Genomic DNA, 15,995 nt, shown 5'->3' with positions numbered 1-15,995 from the left:
AGCTTCAATATTCTGCGCTCCTCACTACTTCCTCAATGAAAGTTTCAAATTGGATGTAATTGAGAAGACCATCTTTGCATGCAGACATAATTATAATATGCAAATGCTCCTCCTCTTCACAAAAATACCTCCCATCCCCTGTGATGAGATGCGACCAGAAATCCCCGGGGCCTCGTAGTCTCAGTTAAGGCGTCCAGTCCTGCAGACAGAGCTGAGACCAATGAACTCAGCCTGTCAATAATTATGCCTGCAGCCTGACATGAGTCACACAAGGGCAGCGAGCAGTTCACTGCTGCACCGTCTAATTGGCGTTTACGGTTTCCTGACAAAGTCATGTCCAGAAAATACCCTTACATTCTCCTGGCTCCTGGAGATGTTTTTTTCCAAGGTAAGGGCAGTATCCGACATTGTTTGTATTTGCTGTTTTCAATGTCATGTTGAAGAATTGCCTGAGATTTAGCTAAGTTGTACTCTAACTTTAATGTAGGACTGTCAATAATTATTATTTTTACTTCAAGTTAACACCTTGATGTTTTTTTTTTTGAATAGCCAACCATTTTTGGTCTTAAAACATAAAACTGCAAGTCATAATTATCCACAGCCTTCGTTTGACACGTAAATAAAGCCTCAAAATATTTCAATTACTTCCATTAATGACCAGGAACAAACAGATAAAATAGTTACATTTCTGTCATTTTGCTCTGAGGACATAACAAATGTCTAATGAATAACATACTGTTATTGCAACCTCCTTGGTTTGATTGGATGCCCTTTCCATGATTTACTGTGATTTATCACCCCATTCCCTCCCACACAATATAAACATTACCCCTCCACTGTCCATCTTTGAATCACAGCAAAACACCACAAAGTACTTGGATTTAGTTAAAGCTCATAAAACTAATAAGAGACAACTAATGACTAATCAAGACTCTTAATGATTAATCTATACTGTAAACACTAATCAAGACTCTAATGATTAATCAAGACATCATTGATTAATCATTATAGAAATGTGTTCAAGCTTAATGCCTCAGCTTTAAAAGTTTAATCTAGGGAGTTGTTAAGTTTTTTTTAATTAGACTGACTTGATTAATTAAAAAATGAAAAAAATTATGTCCCTTTAACTGCTTGATTTTTTCTTCAAATTGCTTGTTTTGTGTGAATATCAAGTCCTCCAATCCAGATACTAGAACTAGGGATGTGCATGCTAAGTCGACTAAATAAATCAACATCACCAGCCTTGCTAGTTGGCAACAAAACTACTTGTTGGTTTAACAAATAATTAAGATTTGTATTACAGTAGGCCCGAAATATGGGTCATATGTTGTGTCTAAGCTGTGACACTGCCACCCGCCTGTAGCCAGGGCTGTCACTCCGGTTGATAGCCTTTGCCATAATGCTATAATATTCTACTACCCCGATGTAAACAAGCACAGATGACAGATGGTTTTTTGTAATGTAGCGTGGTTTAGCAGTATTTTCTACCATAGCAATGCATAACCAGCACAAGCATGTGAACCTTAACTTGCAAGGAGGACCAAAGGCTAGTGATGCTAGCTCTGCTAATGCTAGCCACAATCTTAACCAATTTAATTTGACATTGTTTGCCCGAGTGGCCATGGTGAATAAATTGTGTTTGGTTTTTGACTTTTTCCTCAGTGTTCTCTCACATGTAGACTAGTCGGCTGGTCGGGATTTAAATTTCCATTTAAACGACAAGGAAATTAGTCGCTTTGGAACATCCCTAGCTGGAACTGCATCAAATTCTACATATACTGTACTTATGTACCTAAAATGGATAACCAATCATTAAGATAACCAAATATATTATTGGCCACTAGTTTTTCTAATCTCAAAGATGATCTGAGGAAATCATACCCTTGAAAGAATCTAACATCACCACATTGCATTTTCTTAGGATGACTTTAAGTCGGGCATATTTTAATTTGATCACATTAAAGACGGCAGATAAAAGCCCTTTCCTGAGAGATAGTCCTCTTATTTATGAGATTCCCTGAGTAATCTGTATGTATTGTTTAATTTTTGAAAGCCCTTACTTCTTTATGCTTTTTTAATTAAGAGTATTTCCTGAAGAATTCATGGGCTGCCTAATTAAAATGTCAAACATAGTATGGGTGTAATGAGCAGGTGAAGAAGCCCTTTGTTCTTGTCTTTGTGCTTTTATTCCTACTTAATAAAAGATGGACAGATTTTATTACTTCCTTCAAAGTTGAAAAAGATGTGTTTTGATTCTGTAGTGTGTCTCATTCTGTTTAATGTGCACACTGATGCTGTGTGTTAAAAATGCAGCAGCAGGAAGGTGTTTCACCGTCAAATATAGGACGAGCAGTTCGAGACAAAGTCTCTCAGCCTTCATCTGATTCCTCCTGCATTGTTTATGATGCTTTCTAAGCGTTTACTCTCAGTCATTTCTCATTGAACAGCTGATTATTTTAGGAATTTTTGGGTCCATAAGAGCATTTTTGAGAAGCAGAGGTTTACTTTTGTCAGTTTGTTGGAGAAAACACGTTTATTCAACCTTGTCAACAAACAGAATTTATTCTTCTCTCTGCTTTCTTGTCATGGGCGTTTTTCTGCTGCTGCTGTTTCCTTTGTTTATCTCTATCTTCATATGTAGAAATATGGATATGCTAATATGTATTTGTGTTTCTCTAAGTATTCTCGTGTGATAGTGTGTGAAGCCTGATTGCGTTGTAATGTTGTCACATGTGCATGCCTTCTGCTCAATTTCCCTTGTTCTGTATGTAAATGTAATGTGTGCATGGTCCCCTATGTAAAGTGAAAGATAACATTTATTTACAGCATCCGTGTTTGGGATTTAGTTCAGAACAAAGTCAACAACTTTGGATGGATTCTGCAAATGTTAACCTCTGTTGTTCAGAACTATATTTATGTTCATGAAAAAGTAGCTGCTTCTTTTTTCTCTACAACAGTCTGAAAATATTGAACATTTGTTGTCACTTGCAGCCAAACACGTTTTTTGATACTTGCTTTGTCCAACATACGGTCCAACACCATTAAGATATATATTCTATATTTAATCATCTAATAACAAAAAACAAAAGATCAAAGCAACAAGTATCACGTTTGCGTTTTCAGTTGATAACCAACAACAGTGAATCAATAATAATAGTTTTTGGAGCTTTATTATTCTATCAGTAGACTGATGGATCGTCTGAGAATCATGTCAGCTTTTTCCAGCCTGGTTAGATTTCAGAAAGCGAGAAGATAATCACCACACGACCAGATGTTAGGCGGAAACATTAACAATCTTAACTGGATAAAACATGATTACTTTGAGGTTAGAATGGGCCCCACAGAGCTAAAAATCTCCATACACTTCCCATTAATTTCAGCTCCCATTTATCGTGAACCCTTCATGCAAAGAGTACAGTCTATTTCACTAAGAGAGGATAAAAGTAACCACAACACACCCAGAACAAGAAACACTGGTTACAGTAAAGAATCACAAATCTTACAAATTAGCACACCATCAAACTCAAATCCATACTGTCTTTGCCTGAGCAGGTATCTGACCTCAGATATCCACCCCTACAGAGTGTGCCTGTCTGCTCTGAAGACAAACAGATGAAGTTAGTCATCATCCTCTCTCCCCCAAGTGCCACCACTGTGAAGAAACAACAGCTTGTTATCTCACACACCCTCCAGCATCTAAATCAACTCCCTTATATTCACGCTTGTTTTCCCACCCACTCGAACACACCTCTAATACAGATCGCCTAATATAGATGAGAGTCATCAGTCATCAGAGCACTACTGTCAGATGTGTCTGAATTTTCTTCAGATATGCTATTAAAGCTGCATTAGGGTGGTAGCAAGGAAAGAAATACACAGAGATTTTATGCAACTTTGTGTTTGCAGATGTCTGAATTTCACAGAATTTTAAAAAATACTCTGAAAGAAGAGACTTGCATAGTGTATAAACTGCATTTGTATCTTTTTTAAATTGTTCTGCAGAATGATTTCTAAGTTTTCAGACTGATAAAACGCCTAAAGTCTGATTAGATTCATCATAAAAGTTCCCTTTCTCACGTTATTTTTTGACACTGGCTGAAAGTTGAGACAATTACTGTTTTTCAGATCTCATTCTCAGGTTGTCTTTGCAGGTCTGCGGGGTCTTTTATCCATTCAAATCCTATTAAATCAACCTTTCTGTAGCCAAGGGCAACAAATGTCAAAGGAAGCTCGAAGGATTGTTGAATGTGGGATGGATCCAAATTTAGAAAACCTGAGCATAGTATTGAATGTCAGGTACACTCCTGGGTGGCTTACAGGGTCCCAAATCTTCACATTTCCATTATAATGAGTTATACAGCTCATCTCACAATGCTCCAAAGTAAACAGGGATCAACTTTAATTAAAGTTTCTAAATAAAGTTCACTTCTGGGAACACGGGGAACAGGTTTGCGATGCTTCAAAGTTCAAGCAGTTTGCAAATGTTTCACAGCTTCATATGCAAAGCACATATACATGAAGTATTAGCATTTTTCTATCTGTCTGCATACAGGGAATGTAAAACACATGTCTGAGAGGTATTACTGTCTGCGTGGCTGTATGTAAATGTGTTGTTTTCCCCTCATTTGAGTCTGGATGTGCTGGAATATGAAAACCAGCTGTTCTTATCTAAAGATAGATCTGTCCAGGTTTCCTGTGTCCCCAGTGAAAGGTTGTGCTCACTCACACTAACTATCAAACTACCCTAAACTCCTGCTCACCCTGTTGTCCTCTCCTTGTTGTCCACGTATCGATTTGGTGGCCACTGCTGCTAAAATTAAGCAATAAAACAGAAATAGAAACGTGAGGCGGAGCTGCCCTTTTCCTTTCATTTACTGGGCCATTGCTACATCTGTTCACGTCCCTCCTTACCTTCCCTGCTCCCCATTAAGACTGAAGCCTAGCTTTTTGCAGCTCAACATCATCCTAATGCAATTCAAAGACCTACATTCTACACCAGAGTTGCCGTGGCAACAACGTTCCCCCCCTCTGCCTTCCCCCCCATCCTTCTCTGAGAAGCTGAAAGATCAATAGAGTATCCTCAACGGTGTGGCAGAAAAATGCTCCGGCACAGATGGTCCTCTGAGAAACCGTGAACTTTGTGGCCTAGTTACCATCTGAAAACTAACACAATCACGCATGGTCACTGTTTTGCTGAAACTTAATAAAGTCGGGCAACAATATTAAATCAAATCTAAAGCAAAGATCACAGCTCTGTTGAAATCCTCTCACCCTTTCTGTAGCTCTTTTGGAGGACTTTATTAAACAGAGAGCATCATCTGCACAGCTACAGTCATAGCTTTCCCAGCATGTTTAAAAAAGGAAAATTTGGGGAATTAATTTAGACAAGGCAGGCACACTGTGCAACCAACAATAAAGGAGCGTTGCTAAATAAATAAATTCTCTCTGGGGGGTTTGGAAATTTTCTCACACAGTGAACCAGCCCTTGTTTGTTTCTGCACAAGGAAAAAGGTTTAATCTCTAAAAATGTGACAGAGTGCAGAAAATAACAATGTGTGCAAGTTGTATTATTCCTTCCTTATGTATCTTTGTGTTGAATAAATTGCACAGGGATTTTTTTTTCATATATCAAACCCTTACAGTAGTTCTATTTCAGAGGCTTAGGTTAAAAGAAAGCCTGCAGAGAAGGAGCAAATAAGAAAGGGAATGTAAACACAAAGCAGGGTCTAGTTTTTTAGATAGGCTCTAACAGAAGGTGGAGTAAAGTAGAAGTAGTCCAACTGTCAGTGTTGAGTAAATTTGGTCAACGAGCTTTGGAAAATGTCCCACTGGTCTAAAATCAAGCTTCAAGCTGTTCCATCCCCCCTTCTTTCAAAAATGACATCACACAAACCCAGATTTTAATGAAAGCTCTGATTGGACAGCAGTATTTCATACTTAACAAGATGCCCTGTGTCTGCTAGACAGTAGCCAGACAGAAGTGAGAGAGTGTGTGTATATTTGTGTGTGTTTGTGTGTATGTTTGTGTGTGCAAGGGAGCGGGAAAAAAAAAGAAGCAACCACAACTGGGACTTTTCATTGCTGGCTGAGAATTGCAATGCAGGCTGATATAAAAAGACAGCACTTCTCACTTTCTCACTTCTCCGTCTGTCTGGAAAATTCATAACAACTCTCATCAGACCAAGTTTGTTTGGCTGAAAACACTCTTTGTGCAAGGCATATGAATAAGGTGAAGCTTGGGAGATGAGGAGAGGGAGAGGAGAACTTGGCGTGTATTTTATTCTTCAAATTTGACATGTGGAATTTAAAACATTCTCAGCACTTTGAAATTAACTTAAAATTACGTGTTTTTGTAGTGTGAGAATCAGGTGTTTTTGCTCTGGGCCCAGTGAGGGAGGGATGGGGGGGCAATAATCGGTGGTGTTAAGGATGTCAGCACCACCTCAACATGGTGAAATGTAGATAAAGAGGCTCTAAAATTAGTCATGACAATCTAGATGTGCCCTGGTTAAAGAAAGCAGACTTAATTCCAGCAAAAAGTCTCCGGCAGCTTCTCCTGGGCAGATGAAAATAATTTCACTGGACCTCTGACAGAGACACACTGCAGTTGATTGACACATTGGATCTGGCAGGGATCAAAAGTGTCCCCCTGAGGGCCTGGATGGGGCAGTGGGCTGCACTCGTTCTCTAAAGCTAGATGAGAAAAGACAGTTGTCATCTCTCTGCTTTATCGCCGTTAACAGGCTCTCTCATCAACAGAGAGGCTTAAGGCATTAGCAATCAAGATGGATGCCAAAGAGGGTAAAACCACTGGCAGTGTCATCATCCACACATCACCGTTTTGTGTTCCACTGGGGTCTCTGATGGTTATTGTTTCAAAGCATCACTTTTTACTCCTGTCACCACAGGCGTGTTCTCTCCGAGCCTGAAATCAATACCTCTAAATGGGAATCAGAGAATCGGAGCATCCTCAGAGCCTCCATCGAAAAACAAGACGTCTTTCCTCCGCATTCACCTTTTCCAACTTTTTGTTGGCCTGATTAACATGACAGCTCTCTGTCTAATTCCGCAGCACGTCTCTGCAGCAGAGGGAGAGCAGGAAGCATGAAAAGGTCATGAAAAACCTTGAGCTCTGTTGGCTGGTGCCCTTTTCTGCCTTTAGTTCTCCTTCCCGATGTGAAATCCAGGGCGAGAAAAACACACAAGACTTGTCATATGATGGAAATGTGCATGTGTTGTGACCGCAAAATAGAAAAACTGTCCTGTGGCCAGTCAAGAAATGATATGTTTCAGCCATGATGCAGTCTGGTTACACAGAAAAAAACATTCTGTTATTTTCATGAAAAGACTACAGAGACATTGGCTTCTGACGGTGTTGGTGCAGCCTTTCATCATCCCAGGTGCCATTATTTCTGTAAAGCTCCATTTCATTTTGTGATTGATACCTCTCTTGCAGTCTCACCAATCTAGGTCGCACTGTGGATTTCTGCAGCAGGCTCTTATAAAGACTACAATGCTATTTATTAATTCAAAAATCCCTATTTTTGACTCTCCTATTTGTCTGTCTTCACACAGGACCTGGAAGTGGATCAACAATGGAGCGGCTGGTTGTGTGCGTGCTGCTCTGTGCGGCTCTGGTGGAGGGTTACAGCTGCCCGGGCCGCTGCATCTGCCAGCACCTCTCCCCAACTCTGACCCTGCTCTGCGCCAAAACCGGTCTGCTGTTTGTCCCCCCCACCATCGACCGCAAGACCGTAGAGCTGCGGCTCACTGACAACTTCATCACCATCATCCGCAGAAAAGACTTTCACAACATGACTAGCCTGGTCCACCTCACTTTATCTCGAAACACCATAAGCCAGATCGTCCCTCATGCCTTCCTCGGCCTGCGGTCTCTACGGGCGCTCCACATGGACGGAAACCGCCTCAGTGCGATAAAAAGCGACCACTTTAAAGGCCTCATCAATCTGCGTCACCTCATCCTCGGGAACAACCAGATCCACCTCGTGGCTCCGAGCTCCTTCGATGAGTTTGTTGCCACAATCGAGGACTTGGATCTGTCCAACAATAACCTGCGCACGCTCCCCTGGGAGGCTATAGCCAGGATGACCAACATTAACACGCTCACTCTGGACCACAACCTGATTGACCACATTGGAGCTGGAACATTTTCACTGCTTACCAAGCTGGTCCGCCTAGACATGACCTCCAACAGGCTGCAGAAGCTGCCGCCAGACAGTCTGTTGCAGCACGCTCAGGTGCTGTCGGACGCCAAGGGCTCCAGCTCATCCACACTGGCTGTGAGCTTTGGAGGAAACCCGCTTCACTGTAACTGTGAGCTTCTGTGGCTCCGTAGGCTGACAAGAGAGGATGACCTTGAGACCTGTGCCTCCCCTGAACACCTCATGGATAAATATTTCTGGTCAATACAGGAGGAGGAGTTTATCTGTGAGCCTCCACTGATCACCAAACATCTCTCCACTAAGCCCTATGTGATGGAAGGGCAGGGAGTGACTCTTAAATGCAAAGCCGTAGGCGATCCGGACCCAGATATTCACTGGCGGTCTCCAGACGGCAAGCTGGTGCATAATAACTCGCGCACCATCCTGTATGATAATGGTACCCTTGATATTCTCATCACCACGCTCAAGGACAGTGGGGCTTTCAATTGTGTGGCGTCCAATGCCGCAGGCATCGCTACAGCTGCTGTCGAGATCAACATGATCCCCTTACCCTTGTTTGTGAACAACACGGGCCACATGCGCGAAGACCCCGGCCTCTCAGACATCACAACCTCCTCCAAATCTGGCAACGACACCAAGGGCTACGACAAGCAGGACAGGAGGGTGATGGTCTCCGAGCTGACCTCCTCCTCAGCCGTGATCCGCTGGCCATCTGAGCGCCACATCCCCGGCATAAGGATGTACCAGATCCAGTACAACAGCACAGCAGATGATACTTTGGTGTACAGGTAAGTTATGGTGGAAGGAGGGAGTGAGAGGGGGTTGTTGGAGGAGCAGGGACATGAGGAAAGGTGAGACATCTGGAGTTACCATCTGCTGGATGACACAGCGGTAGGTTGTGGCAGACTGACAGATCCCAACGTTGCAAATTGATTAAGTATGTCCAAAAATAAGCAGAGCTCTTAAAGTGCAATCCAGGGGATACATTAAGGAGGAATATTTCATTCATTTAAAAAAACAGTATGCTTTAAATGGACAGTACACTTAAGATATTTATAGAGTCAATAAATAATTTACTGTCTCTGATATTTGAGTAAATTGGAGTTGAGCACTCAGAGCTAAAGAGCCCTTAGCATCATTAAAACATAAAACAACAATAAACGGTAACACGAGGGCTGACTACTTCACTGCATGTAACTGTTTGTATCATTAGCAAGTGTCTGCAGTAATTGGTAGAAACACAGAGTGTGATTAGATGTGGTTGTCTAATGAAAGGCTTGGCTGCAGTGGTGGAAGAGGTACACATCATTTGCTTAAGGTAAAGAAGAAATAACACACCTTTAAGATAATCCGTTACAAGTCAGGGTCTTACATTCAAAATTTGACTCCTGTGAAATTATTGAATTTTTCATAGCCACAATGTACCAGTGCACTGAAATATAACATACTCATTCTGCAGAAAAATGTCTGTGTTGATTTATATGCGATTACATCTGACACTATAATGTTCTTAGCACTGATGCATCAAGCAGTTGTAAACAAGAGTAAGTTTGGTTGACATTACGCTTGCACATTTATGAAAAGATCATTTGTGATTGGAAATGTGTGTGAACTGATACTCTACGTCCATTAGCTTTTAGCCTAAGTTAACTTGCAATGGCTATCTCTAGATAAGCATAATACATCTTATTTTAAAAAATACATTAGAAACATCAGACAACACAAACAGAAGAATAAACCTATACATTATGATAAAGACAAATTAATATAAGATAAAAAAGAACACCATAAAAACATTCTTGAAAAAAGGAATATGTTTAATTATGCAAGGTGCTGTACACGGACTGGGGAAAAAAGTGACAAAAGGTATATTTCGACAAAGAGTTCTGGAGGCTTTTAGACCCCAGAACTACTTTCCCCGGGACTAAAAGGTTCCTGTGCCCCCATTGTTGTCTGCATTTCGCCCGCAGGCTGAAGTCCCGGGTAGATTGTGCAAATCAGGCCAGTGACGTTTGGTGAAAAAAAATTATATTAAATAATATTTTGAAATCTTAATAGAAAACTAAACTAGTATGCATTCCCAGGAACTCCCTCTGTGTTTCAACAACTGTGTAAACTCCACAAACACCGTAACGTTCAATCGAAAGTCCCAGTACCTTTGAAAAGTACTATCCACCAAGCAGGGGCTTTTCAGGGGGGGGATTATTTACCCCTGAATTTAATTTAGACCCTGGTTGCTCCGGTTGAAACGCATGTAGTTCAGGGGTGAAGTCCCTAGTTCCGGGGGGAAGTTCCTGCAGTCGAAAAATGCCTAAGTATCAAAATTGTAACAACTGTAAGGACAACGGCAACACTTTGGGGACACAAACAAACAGAAAGTCTTCCAAGCAAAAAAAGACAAGTGAACAAACAAAACAACAGACAGACAATAAATACGGGATAGTAAGGGATAGAACATTAGGAGGTACTTTTATACTTGAAAACGAATATGTTAAAGAGAGGAGAGTATGTCGCGAGTCGGGTTTGAATGTCTATATTAGGTTAAAAATATGTATTCAAAAGAGGGCAAAATAAAAGGTGAATAGAATTTAAAAAGGGGGGGATGAATTGAGAATGAATAAAAGAGAAAAGAGGTAGCATGAATACATGATTAAGTAAACAGATCGGGGGTGAAGGAGGGTTAGGCGGGGAGTGGGGATTGGTGAGGGCTCTCACAGGGCACTGAGGACATGAAGGCATTCGGTCAGAGAAAATAAGGACAGGGGGATAATAAAAACATTCATAACAGCAGGAGTGAACCTTGATAGCAGGGGCACTGACTGAAATGAAGAGCATTTATTTACCCTTTTTATCTCCACTGTTCTTACCCGCTTTCACTACCAACATCAAAGTATCACACAGATGGTATTTTCCTGTGTATGCGTTTACATTTTAAAGAGTAACACAACAGTGTTAAGATTACCATCTTTTCAGCTTAATTCTCAAAGGACTCAAAAGAAGATGTTTGTCCAACAACATAATTTAGTATTTAAAATATTGCAAGCAAACGTCTGCACACTATGCATCGATCTGACTGTAAAAATCACATTTCCTGGCAATGCTTTAGAACTGAAATATTGCAAATAAATGTGTATTTTACGACTGGACAGTGTGCAGGAGTTAACTTGCAATTTGATGGACTGAGTCCTCTCCCACTCACCTGTCTTATGAAATACATGTCTTCAATTTAAAGTGCCAACAAGAGAAAATGTGCTACATTCTGCTGTAAAGAAAGCCACAAGCAGTCTGTTGCAACATAGCTCAAATAGTTGATTTGGCATAAGTTCCCCCTTTGTTGAGGCAAAGAGCCAATCAGAGTTTAGAAGTTTTGGGTAGCACCTGTGGGGGCCAATCAGGTTTCAAGGGGGGCCCTGCCACCTGTGAGTGCCCCTCTGGACACACCCCTGCATGTCTTTTTAACTATTTTTCATGGTTGGGCAGTTTTCACTTAGTCCAAGCTGAACCTCACCTGAGGGTTGACTTCTGTCAGGAGGTCACCAAATAAATGTAAGAGTTCATGGGATGATTGAAAGGAGAGGAAAGTGGAAAAAATGACAAAGTTCTGACACGATATTTATACTTTTTTTTTTATTAAACTTTAAAGTATATTTTTAGCAAAATGAGAATGAACTGAGCAATTCCCTTTTAATGAACCCAAGCACAGTCCTTTAATTAAAGCGTATACTTAACACCAAGACTTAACCAGTGTTTGACTGTAACGTCCGTTAGCTCTCTCTGCTAAGCATTGTGAGCACCAATTCTTGTCTCTTGGTTGCCAGCAGTTGAACACAATTTAAACTTCTGAAAAGCAGGAATAGCAATCAACACAAACAGTGATGAATCAATTTTTTAAAGTAATGGCTTCATTACTGGTAAGGAGTTATATTAATGAATGTTAATTAACAAGTAACCAGTGAGTTGCTGATTTGATCAACAGCAGCATTACAGCACTGTTACTGATGTTCTTTATCACAGGAGGTCAATGTGGACATATACACTGAAAACACTAATAAAGAAACAAACTGTTGAGAATTCTGTTCTTATACTTTTAAATGTGCCACATTTTCATTTTCAACCTGACTTATACCTACATGGTATCTTAGTTCCTCAAAACATGTGGTCCGAGAGGTTGAGCTATATTTTATTTTAACAGCTGATTGTCCATATAATCTTTATCTAGAAAGGAGCTTATAATGATACCAGCGTATTGAATGTATTGTAGTGTAGTACAATAATAAAACACTTTGGCACCATTAATACTTGAGCTCAACATTTTGTATAGTATCTGGTAGAGTCTGTTAGAGGGGATCATACAGCTGCTTATACAATGAAAACACATAAAAAGGATACTTTGAGTACTCTAAGGACTTTTGACCATGGCTTAGTGGTACAGAAATAGAGAGAAATACTGCACAAGCACGAGGTCAACATACTGTACATGAGTTGGTAGAGGTAAGCCGCAATTCTGTGTACCTGTGTAGTGTATTAGAGAAAGAGTAAAAAAATAAACAGAGAAGCTTTTGCGATAAGAAGATTTTCAAGGACTACAACCCAGTCCAGTTACCTTTTGGATCAAACTTTGAAATTGCATGAAACAATGCAAAAAAATCAATATATCTGACTTCTAATTAAAAACTCTTCATGGTTATAGAAATAGAGTCCTGCCTTTTTTAAAACAGTGAATCAAACCTCTGCATATCTTTTCAAAGTACAGTTTCCGATGTGAGAATAAGTTTCATGTCCATCTTATATAATATGTGACGCACATGAACTGAATCTGGTGACAGATTTATTCAGATTTCTGTATGCACAGAGCGAGTTAATAAAAGTCCTCTTTTTTTAGGTTTTATAAGATATAATGAGTCCCTCTTCTGTATAATTTCCTCATCTGGTTTAGGCATGGAGCTGAGTGTTGTTTTGTCTTTAGGTGCTACATTATTACCTACAAATGATAACCATCAGAGTCCCCCTTCCGGGAGAAGGAACAAGCTCCTAATTATATTAACGCTAATGTTGACCTGAAGACAATACCTCTCCCTCTGCAGTATTTAGAGTACTGTAATGTTGCAGCTGCCAACTAAATGTGACCTTAGGTATTCACACATGAAAATTGCCAGCATATCATGCGGCAGCATCACTTGTCCTGCAGCCTGCAGCAGTTGTGGCATGTCGTTAGACGACGAGCCTCCTCTGCCGTGTTTATCACCTTGCAGTTTACCCTTGCTGTTATTTTACACACAAACCCAACAAAGCAACTTCTAACTGCTGTTTTGTAATAGAGCATACTCTCTCATAAGTCAGCTTTTAATGAAATGTGCTTTTTATGTGTGTCTAGTAGAATGAGTGATATTTAGTGCAGGAGCTATGATGGCCCTGTTGTCTTTTTGTTGTGTGGAGCTGACACCTTTGTGTGATTTAATACACCCTATGCAAATCAGTAAATGTGGGCGTTGTAATTCTGATGATTAATCGTCCACATCTTCTACTGACGCTCTATGTTTCCTCTCTCTGCAGAATGATCCCATCTACCAGCAAGAACTTCTTAATCAATGATCTGGCCGCAGGGCGGGAGTATGACCTTTGCGTGCTGGCGGTTTATGACGACGGCATCACATCATTAACAGCCACACGTGTGGTCGGATGTGTGCAGTTTCACACGGCCAGCGAGGTCAGCCAGTGCCGCTTCATGCACAGCCAGTTCCTGGGAGGCACCATGATCATCATTATTGGGGGTATAATCGTTGCTTCTGTGCTGGTTTTCATTATCATCCTGATGATCCGTTATAAGGCCTACAGCAGCCCAGAGGACGGCAAGACCAAGGTCAGCTCCAGCATGCACTCGCAGACCAACGGAAGCCAGCAGCGGCTGCAGCGCTCCGCCTCCAAGCAACCCTCCGACGAGGGCCAACGTGAGGCCGGGGTGCCCAAAGAGTGCATGGCACTGGTGCTGCGATCAGACCACGAGAAGAGGGAGGAGCCAGGAGCCACTACTGCCATCCTGGAGGTTGAGCTGCCTCCGCTGAATGTAGACAGGATGAAGAGGAGAACCAGCCTGGACGCACAGCGCTCTGGCCCTCCGTCTGAGGACACACAGACGGACAGTAGCCTCACAGGCTCCACCATGTCCCTGTGTCTCATAGGCCCCAATGCTGGCACCAAGGAGGCCCCCAGGCTCAAAGACAAGAAAAGCACCCTGGCCAACATGGGATTGCTCCCTAATGAGCTGGCACGAACTAGGCATAGATTCTCGTTTGACGGAGGGGATTACTCCATTTTTCAGAGTCATAGTTACCCCCGCAGAGCGAGGACGAGGTGGAACAAGTCCACCAACCAGATCGACATAGATACGTCGTCACCGCTCGCCAACAGGAGAGTTACGTTCAGCAGCACTGAGTGGATGCTAGAGAGCACAGTGTGAGGGGGAACACATATACAAACAAAAATATGTCTACATGCCATATTACGCACACTTTCTCTTGCGCACAGCAAATGTTGAACACAAGCACATTTTACGTACACATGCAAACTTTCTGAGAGTTGCTGGAGAAGAAAACAGTCTCCCTTCATCCTGCCTCCCCATCATACTCCCAGAGAGGTTTGTTGGCCATGTCCTTTCTTTATGCAGCGGTGCCTTATTCTAAAAAAATGTACGAATGGAGGATGCTGCTCACTGTAGTCATAAACCTTCCTCTCCATCATTGCCTCCCACTCAGAGGATGGGAAGTGTTTCTTTGGAATTTTTATTTTTCTCCTTTTATCTGTGACATGCCAAGGGGGTGTGGCGTTTGGATGTGACTGTTTAATTGTTTCAAAATAAAAGACAAAAAGCACAAAAAAAAACAAATCATCATAACTGTAAAGTGAACAGCCAGGTATCTTGTTATGTCAATCATGTTTTGGGTTCTTTCAAAAAAGAAAAAAAAAACTTTTGCACAGAAGACACGAGATACAAGGACAAGTATCACCACCAGTCTATACAATAATAATAATGAAAAAAGAGAACAGGATTTTACACATGCCGATTTGTATTGTTAGCATAGAGAGGATGGACCTGGAAACAAAGCGAGGATTCCTCTTTGATGGTCGGACTGTATGATGTTAAATAGGTATTATTCCAGATGTGACTGTATATTAATCGGTACTGTATCTGGCTGGTCTAGATAAAAAGACAACAAACAAAAAAGACATATATAAGTATATTAAAAACATTGGTGTATGTGTACTAACTATGTAAGTAAGTAAGTCATATGTCACATGACTTTTTACAAAGCATTTGGGTGTTGGCTGCAAGTTTTTACATTAAAAACCTGTGTCATCACACCTCTCCCTATTTAGTATGTCAAAGTTTGGACCATTTATTCCCTCACGAAGGGTATTAAATTTTTTTGTGTGGGTTAACTGTATTGGTGGTGTTTCCTTCTTGAGCTTTAGGAGCAGCCGTATGTGTCCGCTGCAGGAGGGGGAGACACACATTCAGGGGATGAATATTTTATTCCATCCTCAAAACTATTTATAAGGCATCTAAGGGAGATGCACAGCGACCACGGAGCAGAGTGGGGTGTGGGTCGATGAGGAACTTAAAAAGTGGATGTGACGCTGAGTTCAAATGCATCCAGCTGTTATTAACAAGAGTGTCAGATCTGCTGCTGCCAGTAGGGGGAGACAACGTGCTGCAAAGTTAGTAGTATCTTGAGGACTATATAAGTAACGAGGCTTTATTAAGTGTTATTAAGAGGGGTTCAATTATGGGTCATGTTCCCATCTTACAAAATG

At 41.2% G+C, this 15,995-nt stretch overlaps 1 protein-coding gene across 2 annotated transcripts in view; it reads left to right on the top strand.

Annotated features, from left to right (window-relative positions):
- The window catches only part of lrfn1 (leucine rich repeat and fibronectin type III domain containing 1), a 221,258-nt gene extending 205,633 nt beyond the window's left edge, over window positions 1–15,625 (top strand). For both annotated transcript variants that reach the window (XM_034702001.1, XM_034702002.1), the window contains 2 exons: window positions 7,576–8,971; window positions 13,737–15,625. In XM_034702001.1, coding sequence (XP_034557892.1) covers window positions 7,596–8,971; window positions 13,737–14,640 — 2,280 coding nt within the window. In that variant the 5' untranslated portion in view covers window positions 7,576–7,595 and the 3' untranslated portion in view covers window positions 14,641–15,625. The remainder of the gene's footprint in view (window positions 1–7,575; window positions 8,972–13,736) is intronic.
- The last annotated feature ends 370 nt before the right edge of the window (window positions 15,626–15,995 follow it).

The sequence above is a fragment of the Notolabrus celidotus genome, chromosome 14 (genome assembly GCF_009762535.1).
Source record: "Notolabrus celidotus isolate fNotCel1 chromosome 14, fNotCel1.pri, whole genome shotgun sequence".
Classification (NCBI taxonomy): Eukaryota; Metazoa; Chordata; class Actinopteri; order Labriformes; family Labridae; genus Notolabrus; species Notolabrus celidotus.
This window is presented reverse-complemented; position numbering and strand designations above follow the sequence as displayed.